Source organism: Onychomys torridus, chromosome 3 (genome assembly GCF_903995425.1).
Source record: "Onychomys torridus chromosome 3, mOncTor1.1, whole genome shotgun sequence".
NCBI lineage: Eukaryota > Metazoa > Chordata > Mammalia > Rodentia > Cricetidae > Onychomys > Onychomys torridus.
In genome coordinates, this window is record NC_050445.1 from 156,178,273 (window position 1) to 156,193,973 (window position 15,701).

Below are 15,701 nucleotides of genomic sequence, written 5' to 3' on the forward strand. Positions count from 1 at the left end.
GAGCACATGTCAGACCCAAGTCTTTCTCCCCCAACATCTCTAATTATTATAATCCACTTATAATTTTGAAGAATTGGTGGTCTCCAAATCCAAGCCTAGTTAAGGTATACTTGACATTGTCTCAGCTGAGAAACCCATAAGCCATACTCTGGATTGAGCCTCCAATACACTGACCTATTTTCTTCAAACACTTCCCTTAAAATACTGCCCTGGAGCAGCAAAATGGCTCAGCAGGTAAAGGTGCTTGATGCCAAGCCTAATGACCTGAGTTTGACCCCCAGGATCCACAAAGGTAAAGGAGAGAGCCAGCTCCCATGAACTGTCTTCTGACCTGCCTTGCATGCCATGGCATATGCATCGACACATAGACACACAGATGAATAAAGTAACTACAGGATAGATAAATGCTTAATTAAACAAATGCTGCCCTGGGAGAGGAAGGAGGAGAAACAGGATGTGAGAATTAACCTGAAACTCAGGCCTGGCTGTCAGCCATGTGGAAAATAAGTACTTAAGCCAATACATCTCCATTTATCCCAGAATGCCTCAGGCTCTAGAGGTTTGGAAATTGAAGTCCCAAAGCTTCTTTAATGTTTAAATGGCCTACATTTTCTCTCTCTCTGTTTAGTGGCTTCAAATAGAAGCCCAAAGTGTGCTGGTTTTATTATTCCCTGATGTGTAAAGAACACACTAGCACACAATGTTAACACATGAAATGGTTGGACAATCCCCATAATTTAATGCAGGTGGAACCTTAAAACCAGAAGCAGAATCTTCTCTCCCCAAAGTGATGTCTGTATCCTAATCCTCAGAACCTATGACTTTGTCAACTCACTACAGCAAGGCACTCTGGGGATGGGGTTAATGTCTTCATGCGGCACCATGATGATGGCCCAGGGCCACCATGAACTGGGGACACAAATAATGGAGCAGAAAGGATGAGGGCACTAACCCTCTGTCCTAGAAGGAGACATTCGGCTCATGCTGAGAATCTAGACACATATAATGACAGCTTCACACGCGTGTGCTGTTACTAGTTCATTCTAGGTTAACCTCCCTACCATTAACTGTCTGCACTATTCACATTCCAAGCAGAGGCTGAGCGCAAGTATCCAAAGAATGATGAAAGGCGAAAACATAAGAACCTGTAACAAGGGAAGCAGGGAGGCTGGGGAGAGGGCCCAGTGGTTAAGAGCACTTGCTTCTCCTGCAAAGTGGGTTCAGCACTCACATGGCCACTCACAGTCACCTAGAAGTACAGTTTCAGGGATCCAAGACCCTCTTCTGGCCTCCAAGGACATTAGACAAGAACACCATTTACAGACTTGCATGCAGGCAAAATGCTCACACACATAAATTTTAAAACAGGACAGACAAGGACACCATGGGGCTCAGGAAACTGCCCTGACACCTGGCTGAGCTCCAAATGGGCTGCTTTGTGCCTAACTTCACTCCCAACCCCCATAACGCTTGCTGGCTGCAAATGACATGTGAGACAAGATGTTAAGATGTAATTCTACTGTCTATCTCAGATCACAGACTGAATAAAGCACACCTAAATTTGCGCTTTGGTCCCTGCCTCTGCTCACTGGCACTTATGGTGAAAGACAACATGAACACTGATATTTCCAGCAACACAAATATACACTATCCACATATGTCTGTGTTCGCTTGCTTGTGTGTGTGTCTGCTTATGTCAAGTGCAGGTGCCTACAAAGGCCAAAAGAAAGCATCAGACTCCTGGGAGCTGGAGTTACAGGCTGTTGTGAGCCTCCTGACATACAGCAAACTCAGGTTCTCTAGAGGAGCAGCAAGTGCTCTGAACTGCTGAGCTGTCTCTCCAGCTCCCATTTGCTCTTTTAAAGGGAGACTATAATTCTAAGTCTTTTGTTCCTCTGTAGCAGATACTGCGTAAGTTAGATGTAATAATATTACACATACAAAGACTGAAGGAATAGACCTGAAGCACTGGATCTATAGTTGTTGTGGAATAGAATATTTGTTTAACTAACTATGTAAAGATGTGTTACATTTGTTTTACCTTGCCTGCCTAAGGCACCTGATTGGTCTAATAAAAAGCTGAGCAGCCAATAGCTAGGGAGTAGAAGGATAGGAGGGGCTGATGGGCAGAAGGAATAAGCAGGAGGAGGAATCTAGGAGTGAGAGAGAATGAGGGAGAAGAAGAGGGAGAGCCAGGTAGCTGCCAAGCCAGCCAAACAAAGAGAAGGCAGGAAAGTAAGATATACCAAAGGAAAAAAAGGTAAAAAGCCCCAAGGCAAAATGTAGATGAAAGAAACGGGTTAAAATAAGTTATAAGAGCTATCTAGAAATGAGCATAAGCTAGGGCCAAGCATTCATAATAATAAAAAGTCTTTGTGTCATGATTTGGGGGCTGGCAGAGGGAGAAAGCCTGCTACATATAGATTTCTGTAGAAGGCCATCTTCTAGAAATGCTCTAGAAAAGATTGTCACTGTGAGTGGAGAGCACCTGGGGCTTGTGGGAGACCTTTCACATCCCCCATATCTCAGAGGCCTGTCGCTGGGTTCAACCTTCCCAACCCTACCAGGACATCATTGAAAGTCACTTTCCAGGAGTGTCTCTGTCCTGGATGTGACATGTATGTCACAGTTGAGTCAAACCTGGGGAGAGCCACAGCATACTAATCCTCTTCTATACATCCAGGGGCATTCTGAATTAGGGCCAAGTCCACCCTGAAACTGGCCAGCACATCTCCAATGCTCTTTCTTTTCTTGCCAGATGCACATGGTCTGGGAGACTGGCCAGAGGTTATCAATGCAGGGCTTTCCTCCTTCACAGCAGGTACAACTGCCATCCATGGCAACTGAAAGGATCAATCCCAGGACCACCCTACGGCTGGAGAGGAGCAGAGCTCAGGGACACTGGTTCACAGCACTGTCCCACTTCCTGTCATCACTGTCACCGCTGCCTTAGAAGGGCCAAAAGTAACACCAACAGCTAGTACATTTGCAGAGCTAAACCATGAAGAGCTATTCCCCCTAGAACACAGCTTGGCAGACCACCACTAGAGGCACACAACCACCACTAGTCAGGAAGGACACCCAAACTGACTTGACTTACCCACCAATCTTGCAGTCCCCAGTTCCACCTTGCCAGGCTCTGACATATTTCGGATTGGCCCACAGTGACACGGGATTAAAGGTTCCACTAGAAAAATAAGGTCCCACAGGGCTCAGGATCACAAAGAGCAAAGCTCTGGATGGTTTCTTGACTCCAAGAGATTGCTGTAATAAAGAGAAAATGCACACCTCTGTAATTGACAATAAAACATCCTTCTTAAAGTCTAGAACAGACCTGTGCCCACCTCCCAGAAGGGGTACCCAACCAAAGTCCGGCGACACAAAGCCTTTTAAAGAAAACCCTGACAATGGGCTGGAGGGACAGGACCAGAGGGACACAAGATGGCTCAGTAGGTAAAGGCACTTGCTGCCAAGCCTGCAAACTCAACTCACTTGTGATGATCCCTGAACATCACACGGTGGGAAGAAGAGAACTAGACCTGACAAGCTGTCCCCTCATCTCCACACACATTATGACATGCACATTCCCCCACCCCCACCCTGCACATACATAATTAATAATTGTAATTTCTAAAAGCTTTAAGTTTCATTTTGGTTTGCTTTCTGAGTTATGATGTTAGAGGGAAAAAATACATCTTTTGGTTGCAGTTGCTGCTATTGCCAACAGCAGGTGAGGAGTCTGTCTCTAACCCCTTCAACTCTTCTCCTGGCCTGCTGCTGGGCACTCCAGAACATGTGAAGACAGTGAGCGGAGAGTAGATGGCGAGTGAGGCTGTGATCATGCCTGCCTGGAAGGTACAGAAAAGGCAGCAGAGGGAGTAGCTTTTTTAGAGGCAAAGACAGACGGGAGAAATAACATCAAAAGGACAGGAGAGAATGACCCAGACCTCACATCATGAACAGGGAGCTGAAGAGGTGGTCCAGCAGCTAACAGCACTAGCTGCTCTTGTAGAGGACCCAGGTTCAGTTCCCAGCACTCACATGGAAGCTCACAGCTGTTCATAACTAGACTATCAGGGGATCCAGTGCCCTCTTCTGGTCTCCACAGGTACTGCACACACATAGTGTACATACAAAAATGCAGGCAAACAACCATGCACATAAAGTAAAAATAAATAAATCTTTAAACAACAAATAAATAAAAGATAGCCTTTTCCACAAGTACCAGAAACCTAAAAATTCCTTCAACATGAGGGAGGCTCTTAAGTTGGGTCAGTGGATTATTAGAGACTGAAAGTCCAAGAGGCCGAGTGTCATAAAGGGAAAATGGTCTGTCTCCAGTCAGCTATGTAGTGCAAGACCTCAGGAACAGACAAACCAACCAGAATGGCCCATGATGGGTTAACCACTGCAGCCTGCCCTGCCCACACCATTGAAGCCTTCCCTGCCCACACCACTATAGCCTGCCCTGCCTGCATCCCAGTGGATGGCAGCCATAAAGAGCGTCAGTGACTCTGGATGCTGCACACCTTATACTGTCTGCATGACAAGCTAATGCTGAGCTCTCAAGTTGCCTTTTACTTACATTTCCAATACACCTGCCTCTACTGCACACTGTCTATCAGGGCCCACCCATTAAGAACCAGGTGATAGCTGGGTGGAGACATTGCATGCCTTTAATCCCACTACTTGGGAGGCCAGCTTGGTCTACAGAGTGAGTTCTAGAACAGCCAGAGCTACACAGAGAAACCCTGGCTTGAAAAAGAAGGAGGAGGAGGAGGAGGAGGAGGAGGAGGAGGAGGAGGAGGAGGAACTGGATGGTAAATATCTGTAAGCCTTGAAAAACTGTTCGCTGATGAGATGGCATATTTGCCGTGTAAGCCTGAATACCTGAGTTCAATCCCCAGGACCAATGTTAAAAAGCCAGATGTGGTGGGATGTGTCTGTAATCCCTGCACTCCTCCAGTGAAGTGGGAAGAGGAGACAAGACAATCTACCAGAAGCTTGTTCCTGCTAGCCTGGGGTACACAACATGGCAGCCAGATCTCACTTCAACAAGGTGGGACGAGAGAAAAACCTCAGAAGCTAACTTCTAGCCTGTACACCTGTACACCTGTACACACACACACACACACACACACACACACACACACACACACATTGCCTGTGTAGGTAACAATGTCACCTAAAAGCCTCCACCTCTCTCTATCAGGAAGACCAAGCAGGGGTCCGAGATCCTAGAACAAACTGATGGTGAACTGTGACCAAGCCAGAGACCAGTCAGGGAGCCCATAAAGGCTTTGCTTTGAGGCTGGTTTGGTTTGGTTTTTTGAGGGGGAGCAGTCTCTAGCTATTCTGGAACTTATAGAGATCTGCCTCCTCTGCCTCCTGAGTGCTGGAATTAAAGGTGTGCACCACACCAGGCAAGTGTCTGATCTTTAGTAGGAACTTGGTCGGAAAATGAGACTCTCCTCCCCTCACCCCCATGCAGGATGCAGATCCTGGAAACTCCACCGCCCTCTCATCTGGGAAGGAGACTGTGCGTGGACATACACTGCTCCTTCCCAGCTCTGAAGGAATGGCACTGACCCTGAGTGGGCAGGAGTTGGGTGGGAGGTATCCAGCTGCTGCAACTTAGCTGTGTCTCTACTCAGAGTGCTCCCGCGGCTAAGTGGCCTTTGGGATGCTTCTACTGTGCCAGAAGTGAGGGCACCAGGGAGGGCACATTCCCAGGGGCTACACACCCACACCAGCGGGCCCTGGCTTCATTGTAACACTCTCCTGGTGGTGGTCACCCCCTCTGCCCTGTGGGCTTTTCTAGAAACTGGTAAGAAGAAGTACCCTAAAAGGAAAAGCCTGCCCACCATAACCAGAGGGAAAAGGGGTCACCTTACCCCCCACACACCACTCACCTTATAAACACCCATAAAAATGCCAGGTAAACCTGTACAACGAGCCTGGCAGAGGAGGGGTCATGAGAGGGAGGGGAGGACAAATGGCTCCAAACACATTAGGGCGGAAGTGAAAAACGTCACAGACCCATTTTGAATACAATTAACAAACACTAATGCAAAGTAAAATGTCAAAATCCACAACCCACAGTTCACTGGTCCGCTCCTCCCATTAACAGGTCAGCCTGTTGTGGGATATTTTGTTCGTGTTTGGACAAATAAAGCTTGCTTGGAGTCAGAGGACGGAGCTAGCCCTAGTTAACGATAGAGGTCTGGAGGTCTGTACAGAGAGGAGAGAGGAAAGGGTAAGGCGGGGTGGAGACAGGATCTCAGCCCTTTTGGATGGACGAACAGAAGAGGTGGGTAGGGACTATGGCTACTCCCTTGCTTCTCTGCTCTTTCTGGTTTTTACTATGACATTGACTCCTGGTTTTTCTTGATAAGATTAATTAGATTTACCCATCATCAGCCCACTGCAGGTTCTCTTTGGAATTCAAGCTCTGTTTTACAAGGTGAGCTTTGTCTCTGGATTCCCTTGAGGGAGATAAGACCTGGGAGGAACTTCTGCCCTGGAGCAGAGGCTCACTTCCTGAGGGCTGACAATTTGCAGCCTCATTGACTTTCTTATGTTAGTGGTTGAAGAAGTGATCTCTGGCTTCCTGCTAGCATCCCATCATGAGGGACTCCCTCTGGAATCACAGGCCCAAATAAACTCTTTATTCTATAAGTTGCCTTGCTCACCGTATTTTATCACAACTGGAAAGTAACTGATACAAACAATAAGGAATCCAGAGAGGCCACTCGGAGTAAATTCCAGGTCCAATATGCTTCTAAATCTTGAATGAATTGTCTTTCTGATGTACAACCCAATGGCACTTCGTCATGAATTCTGGGACACCTCACTGGATTTACACATGCCAGTGCAATGTGCATTCTACTAAAAACAGTAACAATCACCTAAAACAGAATAATTTTTTTTCTGTACTGAATTTTACCTCGTTCGGGCTGAGGAAGAAGATCTGTGGCGGAGAATACAAAGCCCTCTAGATCTCAACAGCAGTACCAAAGCAAAAGCAAATTTCACTTTGTAACTGTGCTTCGTTTGCATTTATTCCACCAAGGGGCGGCAGAGAGCAGACAGAAGGAGAAAGGCAGGATTCAGCACCTCCATCTGCCTCTAGAAAAAGCATCTTGATGAGTCATTTCATTCATATCTGTTCTTGATGAATCATTTCATTCATATCTGTATCCTTGGCAACAGCTAAGTTATACGTTAGCATTTTTCAATGCTGGCCAAAGCTGCATCTGAGATTTAAGCTGGGTCCACTCACATCTGCAAGCTCCTCTGTGGACTACACCTTCATTCATTGTCTTTGCATGAAAAGAACTCATTGAGGGAGGGGGCAGATGGCTCAGCAGTTCAGAGCACTTGTTGCTCTTGCAGAGGACCCAGATTCAGTTCCCAGAACCCACATGGAGGTTCCCAACCAGCTGTAATTCCAATTCTAGGAGAGCCAATGCCCTCTTCTGGCCTCAAGTGAGCACAGTACCCATGTGCACAGATACACATGCAGACAAAACACTCATAGCCATAAAATAAAGATAAAATAAAAATAAATATCAAAGAATTCACTGGCTCTCCTGGAGGAGCAGGTGGGAGAACGCCATTTCAATACTGAGCATGAGTCAAATGTCATTCTAGGCTCAGAGAAGGAGCTTGGTGACGGGCACTTCTCCCCTCAGGACCCCTGACTACAGCTTCTCACCTCTACCCTGGAAAGCAATTGAGATCCTGTGCTCGTGTTAGAGTTTTATTATGTGCTGTCAGTTGGACGACAGTCAACGGAGTCCTTGAATGATAGTTGTTTCTGATCAACTAAAACAAAGCCACATCACCCAGGGGAAATGTGGGTGTCAACAGCTGAAGGGGGACATTTCAGAGTGTTTTTGTTTTGGCTTTGGGAGACAGGGTCTCACTTTGCAGCCCAGGCTGGCCTCAAACTCAGAGCAATCCTCCTGCTTCAGCCTCCCAAGGACTGTAATTACAGGTACATACCACCACTAGCTCCTTCTTGGGGTGTGGGTGTTTCTGGGGAGATGTTGGGAGTTTAATGTACACATTAGGTCAGTGCAGACCACTAAGCTACACCCCAGCCTGATCAGGAGCAATGGTAGACTTAGAATCCTCATCGAATTTGAATAGATAAAGAATGGATGCTGGGCAGTGGTGGTGCACGCCTTTAATCCCAGCACTCAGGAGGCAGAGGCAGGCGGATCTCTGTGAGTTCGAGGCCAGCCTGGTCTACAAAGTGAGTTCTAGGAAAAGGCTCCAAAGCTGCACAGAGAAACCCTGTCTCAAAAAACCAAAAAAAAAAAAAAAAAAAAAAAAAAAAATGGCTGTAGTATTTTGGGTGTAAAACGCTGCTTCAAGAGACCATACTGAGGCAGAAACACTAACGCCTTTATATATTTATATGAGTTTCTGTACACAGAAGGAGAGACAGAGACGGGGAGAGATTTTTTTACTGCCTAAGCTAAGCTTCACAACAGTCAAACCCCTTTCTACTCTGCATAGAGGACTGATTCTTAGGTGTGATGTGAAACAAAGCCTACTTCACTGTGAGAATCATCACTTCTTTCTGGGTCACCCAGAATCCCTCACAGAAGGGCGGGATGTCACTAGTTATTTGAAAGATGGCAGAAAGGAGTCAGTGAGCCGAGAAATTCCATTAGAAACAGTGTGGCCTCAGAGGCAGAGAGCTGAGAAATTCCATTAGAAACATTGTGGCCTCCGAGGCAGGAGCGCAACAGTGGGAGCGGGGAGGGGTGCTCCCTCAGGAGAGCTCTAACCAGCAAAGCAAACAAAAGCAAAGCCTAAGGCACCTGGGACCAGAGGGGGCTCACAGCTATCAGTGAGACCAGCTAGCTTTCTCTTTCAATCAGAGACTTTTTTTTTTGGGGGGGGGGGGGGGGAGTTGAGACAGGGTTTCTCTGTGTAGCTTTGCGCCTTTCCTGGGACTCACTTGGTAGCCCAGGCTGGCCTCGAACTCACAGAGATCTGCCTGCCTCTGCCTCCTGAGTGCTGGGATTAAAGTCGTGCGCCTCCACCGCCCGGCCAGACTTCTTTTTTAAAAGGTTTCCGAGTTAAAGGAGAAAATGGAGCTAGGTACTATGGCATATGCCTGTCATGTCAGCACTTAGGAGAATGAGGCTCAAGAAGACAGGGCCACTTCAGCTACATAAGTTTGGGGCTATATAGACCTTTGAAAGAAGAAGAAAATGAAGAACAACTTGGCTGGAGAGATGGCTCAGGGGGGTTAACAGAGCTTGCTGCTCTTCCAGGACCGGAGTTCAGTTCCCAGCACCCAAGTCAGACGACTCACAGCATTTGCAACTCCAGCTCCCAAGAGTTCAAAGCCCTCTTCTGGCCTCCACCAGGACCTGCACACACACACACACACACACACACACACACACACACACACACACACACACGGAATAAGAAAGAAAATGACCAAGAATCTGTAAATGAAGGGTGCCGTTAGGCTGAGGGCCCAGAGTCCCCTCTTCTGGCCTCCTTGGGCACCAGGCACACATGTGGTGCATGTACACACATGGGGATAAAAACTCACATACATGTAATAACAATAATCAGTACAGTACCCATGGCCTCCCCTGAACGTACACTCTTGCACGGCTCTTCCCCACTGCCCTCATGCTCTGTAGCCCCAGCTCAGACATCATGTGCTCATTCAATTTCTCCTCCCTCCCCACTCCACATCCTCTCCTGCCTTCCCCATCCCTACCAGCAACTGAATTATGCCCCCCAAGTCCATGTCGAAGCCCTGACCCTACAGTAATGATTTTTCCCATACTCGGCAGAAGCCACTTAATGAAGGAAGAGTACAGGGTGTGTCAAGTGTCTGGTCACATTGTGTCCTCAGTCAGGAAGAGGGACAGATGGTGGTCAGTTCAGTTTCCCTTTGATTTAAGTAGGGACACATGATGGGTGACATCGAAGGATAGGTCTCCCTCCTCAGTTAACCTCTCTGCTAAGGCCCTCACAGACATGCCCAGATGTGCATCTCCTAAGTATTTCCAAATCCAATCAAGCTAACAGTAAGGATAGAATGTCACGGCTACAGTGGACTGGCCAAGGACACAGGGCCTTTAAGGTGGGGCATAACATCGTGTGAGGTCACAAGAGTAAATCCCTCCAGCTGGACTTGGGTCCTCATGAAGAAAAAAAAGCACTGCAGCTCTCTACCTTACTGGCACACAAGGGTCAGTGAGGACTGGCTGGCAGGGAGGCCTCACAGGAAGCTGGCCATGGCCAGGCTCCGATGCCCAGCCTCCAAAGCGCTGGGAAAATAAGTCTGTGGTTTAAGCCACTCAGGCTGTGTGGGGGAGCCCGGATTTGAACACTGGGTCTCCAGTTGGTGGCGATGTCCGGGAAAGGCTGTGGAACCTTTAGGAGGTACAACCTTGCTGGAGGAAATGTGTCACTGGGCAGCAAGGCTTTGCAGGTTTATGTTCTGATGCCTCCTCCTATGTTCCCAACCATCTACCTCCCCTTCCCTTGTGGATGAAAATGTGGTCAGCCAACTTCCTGTCCCCACCGTTTCTCTCTGCCTGTGGCCACATCTTCCCTGCCTTGAGAACTCTCTCCTCCAGGAGCCTTCAGTAACCTGAAAGAAACTCCTTCCCCAAGCTGCTCTTGCTCACAGTATTTATCCACAGCAACAGGATAGTTAGTGAACTCACTGTGATAAAGCAGCCAACCGTGCTAAGCACTTCAACCCCATCTTAGACATCATGTAGATGTCATTTCAGGGAACAAATGCCCTAGCCTGAGTTAGGGGCTTGTGGTACTTGCCACTCCAGCATCCTGCTTGTCAAATGTAGACTAATATGCAGTCACTTTACATCTACTATTTCTTTCGGTTTTGATAACCAGTGAAGTCCATAAAGTGCAGGGTCATTTCCTCTTGCATTTTACTCCAAGTGTTTGCCTACATGTGTGTAAGTGCACTGTGTGTGTGCCTGGCCCCTGCAGAAGCCAGAAGAGGGCCTCAAATGCCCTGGAAATGGAAATACAGATGGTTGTGAGCCACCATATAGATGCTGGAAACTAAACTCAAGTCCTCTGCAAGAGCCACTGGGCCATCTCTCCAGCCCTGTTAATCCAGGTTTTGATCAAATATTTGTAGAAAGACAACCGAACCTTAGTAAGACCTTCTTTACAGAAAAATGTACAGAGGCAGGCACCGTGGTATACAACTGTAATCTCAAACACTTGAGAGCCCAAGGCAGGAGGATCACTGTGCTGTCAAGGCCAGCCTGAGCTACATAGTGAGTTCAGGCCCATCTGAGATACATGAGACCTTGTCTCATACAAAAGTCACTACATTTGAAGGTCACCCAGCTGAGCAATATATTGGTGGCCTCCCACAGGCTTTGCCATAGATAATAACTCTGCTCTGTGGGTTCAGGTGATAATAGATAACCTGGTTTACATTTCAGGGACTCTGAAGGTCACTTTTGAGAACAGTGACTCCACAAATGACCCACAGAGTGAGCAAAGAAGGACAAAGAAGCCTGACATCTCAATATAAGTACTGCATCCTTTTCCTCTATGGCTTAACTGCTGGGCTAAAGACACCTCACAGACACCAGCCCAACACAGCACAGAGTGTGATGATGCAACACTGGAATTCAGGAAGACCTCTGCCTTGTCCTCCTCCTCCATCTCCCACTCAGTAGCCTCAGCTCCTGCAGAGCAAAGCTGCCTCCTGCATTCCTGAATAAAGGTCTCACAAAGACGACTCTCAGACAAGACAAGCTGAGAAGTAAACAGACCAGACCAGCTGCCCGGAAGAAGCAACAACCAGCCCATCTGCTTAGAAGAGACTTAAACCAGACTGGGAAAGGACATTCTCCAACCTCTTAACCTGCCTGCAGGCTCTACTCCAGGCTCCCAGCTTTTGAGAACTGTCACCTGGGCTGGGGTGGGCTTTGGTGACGCAGCTGTCTCTGAGTCATTTCTGCCCCTGTAAGTGACCCCTCACCCATATTCCTGTAAAGAACAATAAAACTCACTGGCTCACCAAGATGGACTGTGACGGTCTCCATACTTCAGTCTGTCATGGGCTCCCTATCTGGGGTAAGTAGACATGTGCTGCATCTCCCCAGAGAAAGTCTTGTCAACAAAAGGCCAAGTCCCACACTAACTCCTACAGTTAAGAATCTTAGCTGGGCAGTGGTGGTGCACGCCTTTAATCCCAGCACTCGGTAGGCAGAGCCAGGCAGATCTCTGTTAGTTCGAGGCCAGCCTGGTCTCCAAAGCGAGTTCCAGGAAAGGCGCAAAGCTACACAGAGAAACCCTGTCTCGAAAAACCAAAAAAAAAGAATCTTAGAGAGGCCAATAACCACAGCTGAGTATGTGAGGGAGCAGAGACCAGCAGGTCAGGTGAACAAGGGCCCAACCCTGAAAGAAGGTCCACAGCAAGGCACAAGTATTAAGAAACCACATTCTCGTTTTTTAAAGGGCATACATGGGTAGAAAGCCCGTTGACTTTCTCGGTGAAACCCTGATGTGTTGTGAGCAGGCGCTGTAATCAATGTGGAAAAATAGGCCAGCCTGGGGATGGATTGGACAACTTGGTGTCTACGTGGAGAAAGCGAGTCCTTCAGCACAAAGCCCACATCCATATGGATGATGTTTAAATGAAATAAAAACTTTAGAACAGAAAGAGAGAGGAAGCCTTTAAAACACAAAGAACAGAAACCACAAAATGCAAACAATAACTTTATACTAAAAGTAAATGTGTGAGTCTGGTGGGTCACCACACCCCTGCTACCCCAGCACTAGCAGAAGGATCAGGAATTCTAGCCTTGGGATCCATGTGTGATGTCGCATGCTTTTAATACCAACACTTGGGAGGCAGAGGCAGGAGGACTCTGAGTTCAAGGCCTGCCTGGTCTCCAGAGCGAGTGCAGGACGGCCAGGGCTACACAGAGAAACCCTGTGTCAAAGGACCTGGGTTCGGTTCCCAGCACCCATATAGTGGTTCCCAGCCACCCAGTTCCAGAGGATCCAATGCTCTCTTCTGACCTCCTGGGGCACCAAGCACACATGTGGTATGTATACATACATGTAGGTGAAACATACATAAATTAAAATGAACAAATCTGCAAACAATTAAATGCTTGTTTCTCAAAAGATGCCAGTAACAGACAGGGAAACCATCTGCAATACATTTATCTTATAAAAAGTGGGACTGGCAGAACAGCTCAGTGGGCAGGGACACTTGCCAACAAGCTAGGCCCATCCTTCAACCCTGTTTGTTGTTCAAACCGTCCCTCCCCACCAGCTCCCGAAGGCTCCTCATGAACTACATTTTCAGTAATTCTTCTTTGGACTGGGACCCTCTCTTCCTATTCTTTACCAAGAGATGCTGAGGATTCAGGAAAATGAAAATAAAACCAAGCACTCTCCTATAACTTCTACAGCACGGTCACATCCACACCCAGAGGTCTTTTGTGGGGGAGGCACACCCCTACAAGCTCGGACTAGTAGTCAGTCTTGATCAAGGGAGGGCAAACATCACCATGCCTTTCCCTTCAGTTAATCCTGAGTGAACTGCCTACAGTTACCAATTTGATGGTAACAAACCGTCACTCCGCAAACCTAAAATATCAGGTAAATCTCATCTTTCACAGGAAAGACGGCCTTCACAGTTGGGAGGATGAACAGAGCTGGAGGATGACTGGGACTGGGATGGGTGTGTAGATTGGGGCGGGGAGCATCATTCAAACCACATACTGAAGGCTCAAGAAAGAAGCATGCCGGAGGCTAAGCTGAGCAACAGTGCTCATCCCCGGCTTCACACTTGGGGGCACACAAGACAGCTCAGTGAAGAGGAAGCCGCTTGCTGCTGAGTGTAAGTACCCAATTCCATCCCCAGAACCCACACAGAAGAAGGGAGAACCTGAGGGAACTCTAGCCAGCCAGAGTGCAGCAAGTGTGACTCAGGCAGTGTCCTCCTTCCTCTTCCCTCTGCCTTACTAAGAAACCCTTAGATCACATTCCTAAAGCCAGCCACCAAGGTCTACTCCCTTATTTGGCCACTTCCTCCTCCTGAGGTCCAGCTATCAAAATATTAGAGCAAAAGCCCTTCTTTGGCTTACCCAATTAACATGCCCTATCCAACTCCTGATCCTAACCCAAGGTTCCCCTTCACCTTTATAAACCGCCATTTGCCTATGGGCTGTATCAGTCTCCTCTCTATCCAGAAGCAGACCTTTGGGTCTCCATCCCACCCCAGGACATCCCTCCCCTTCTCCCTCATCATCTATTTCCTGTCTTTGCCTCTTATTCCCTGCCTCTGTCTCTCTGGGGCAAATAAATCTCCTTGGTGCTGACAATTTGGTCTTGGAGTGTCCTCTGCTCATAAGGACTCCTTCAGAACCAGCTCCCAAGATGCTCTCTGACCTCCACATGCTCACTCGTGCACACATGCAAAACAGATTTTTGTTTGTTTGGTTGGTTTGTTTTTTTTTTTTTTGTTTTTCGAGACAGGGTTTCTCTGTTTAGTTTTGGTGCCTGTCCTGAATCTCGCTGTGCAGACCATAATTTTTGAAAGGCTTTTTAATCATAAAATCCTTCCCCCAAATAGAGTCAGGTTTACCTCAGTCCCAATGAACGTGGGGCGGATGTAGAGACTGGCAGAGGTGGAATAGGGGACCCACTCTTGGTCTATCTGGATAAGCTGCCGAATGCATTCTAGAAGCTCCTCCTGGTCAAACACCTGAAAAGACAGAATCCCTAATGAACGCCAACAAAGGACACCAATGCAGACCTTCAACAGAGAGCCCACAGAAACTCAGTTCCAAGACTGCTCCCGTTTTAGTCCCGATCGGCTCCTTGAACAAGCAGCTTCTATTCATTCTCCCCAACATGAAACACCACGAAAGGTATCTGTAACAAACACTTAAAAAAAAATTCTGTGAACACTTTGGCAAAATAGAAAATTATGTAAGTGTGAATTATTCATAAGGAAAAGATAAAAAAACCAGATCTCCTGAGGCCTCAGATGGCTCACCATGTAAAGACACATATTGTCACTGCCTGATGACCGTAGCTGATCCCCAGAGCCCACAGAGTAGAGAGAAAGCAAAGCTGTCTTCAGAACTCCACACTGCCTCCTTCCCCCCAAATAAACAAACAAACAAATAAATGAGATTTTTTGATAAAGAAATTAGACCCCTCTCTACCACACTCCCCCATCAGCTATAATTAGGTTTTACATTCAAATGTAACAAATTATGAATTTTTTATTTCAAAATGGACGTCTGTGGCCTCAAACTCCTAAATCAATTATAATTGGATTTTATACTCAAATCTAACAAAATATTAGGACTTGTATTTAAAAATCGACATCTATGGCCTCTTTTATTCTCAATTATAACTGGATATTATAAACAAGTATAACAAAACATTATGACTTCTGTTTTTAAAATAAATATCTGCAATTTTAAGGTTTAAAACAACTTCTTACTCAGGAAAAACATAACACAAAGCATGAAGGAAAATAAAGATAAAATTTGCATGTTTGAAATTTAAGGACTCCTGGTTTTTCAAGACCAGAAGCTGCTTGTGAGACACCAGTGTGGAATGTCACCAGTGCATGTTATGACATCCTGAACACGGGACGTCCCCTTAACCCATGGGTTACAAAACAGGGTTTG

The 15,701-nt window shown here is 47.0% G+C and overlaps 1 protein-coding gene across 5 annotated transcripts in view; it reads right to left on the reverse strand.

Moving 5' to 3' along the window:
• Positions 1-15,701, reverse strand: part of Bcat1 (branched chain amino acid transaminase 1) — an 85,554-nt gene that overhangs the window by 21,908 nt on the left and 47,945 nt on the right. For all 5 annotated transcript variants that reach the window (XM_036180769.1, XM_036180767.1, XM_036180766.1 and 2 more), the window contains 2 exons: positions 14,642-14,761; positions 3,101-3,264 (listed from right to left, as the gene is read on the reverse strand). In XM_036180769.1, coding sequence (XP_036036662.1) covers positions 3,101-3,264; positions 14,642-14,761 — 284 coding nt within the window. The remainder of the gene's footprint in view (positions 1-3,100; positions 3,265-14,641; positions 14,762-15,701) is intronic.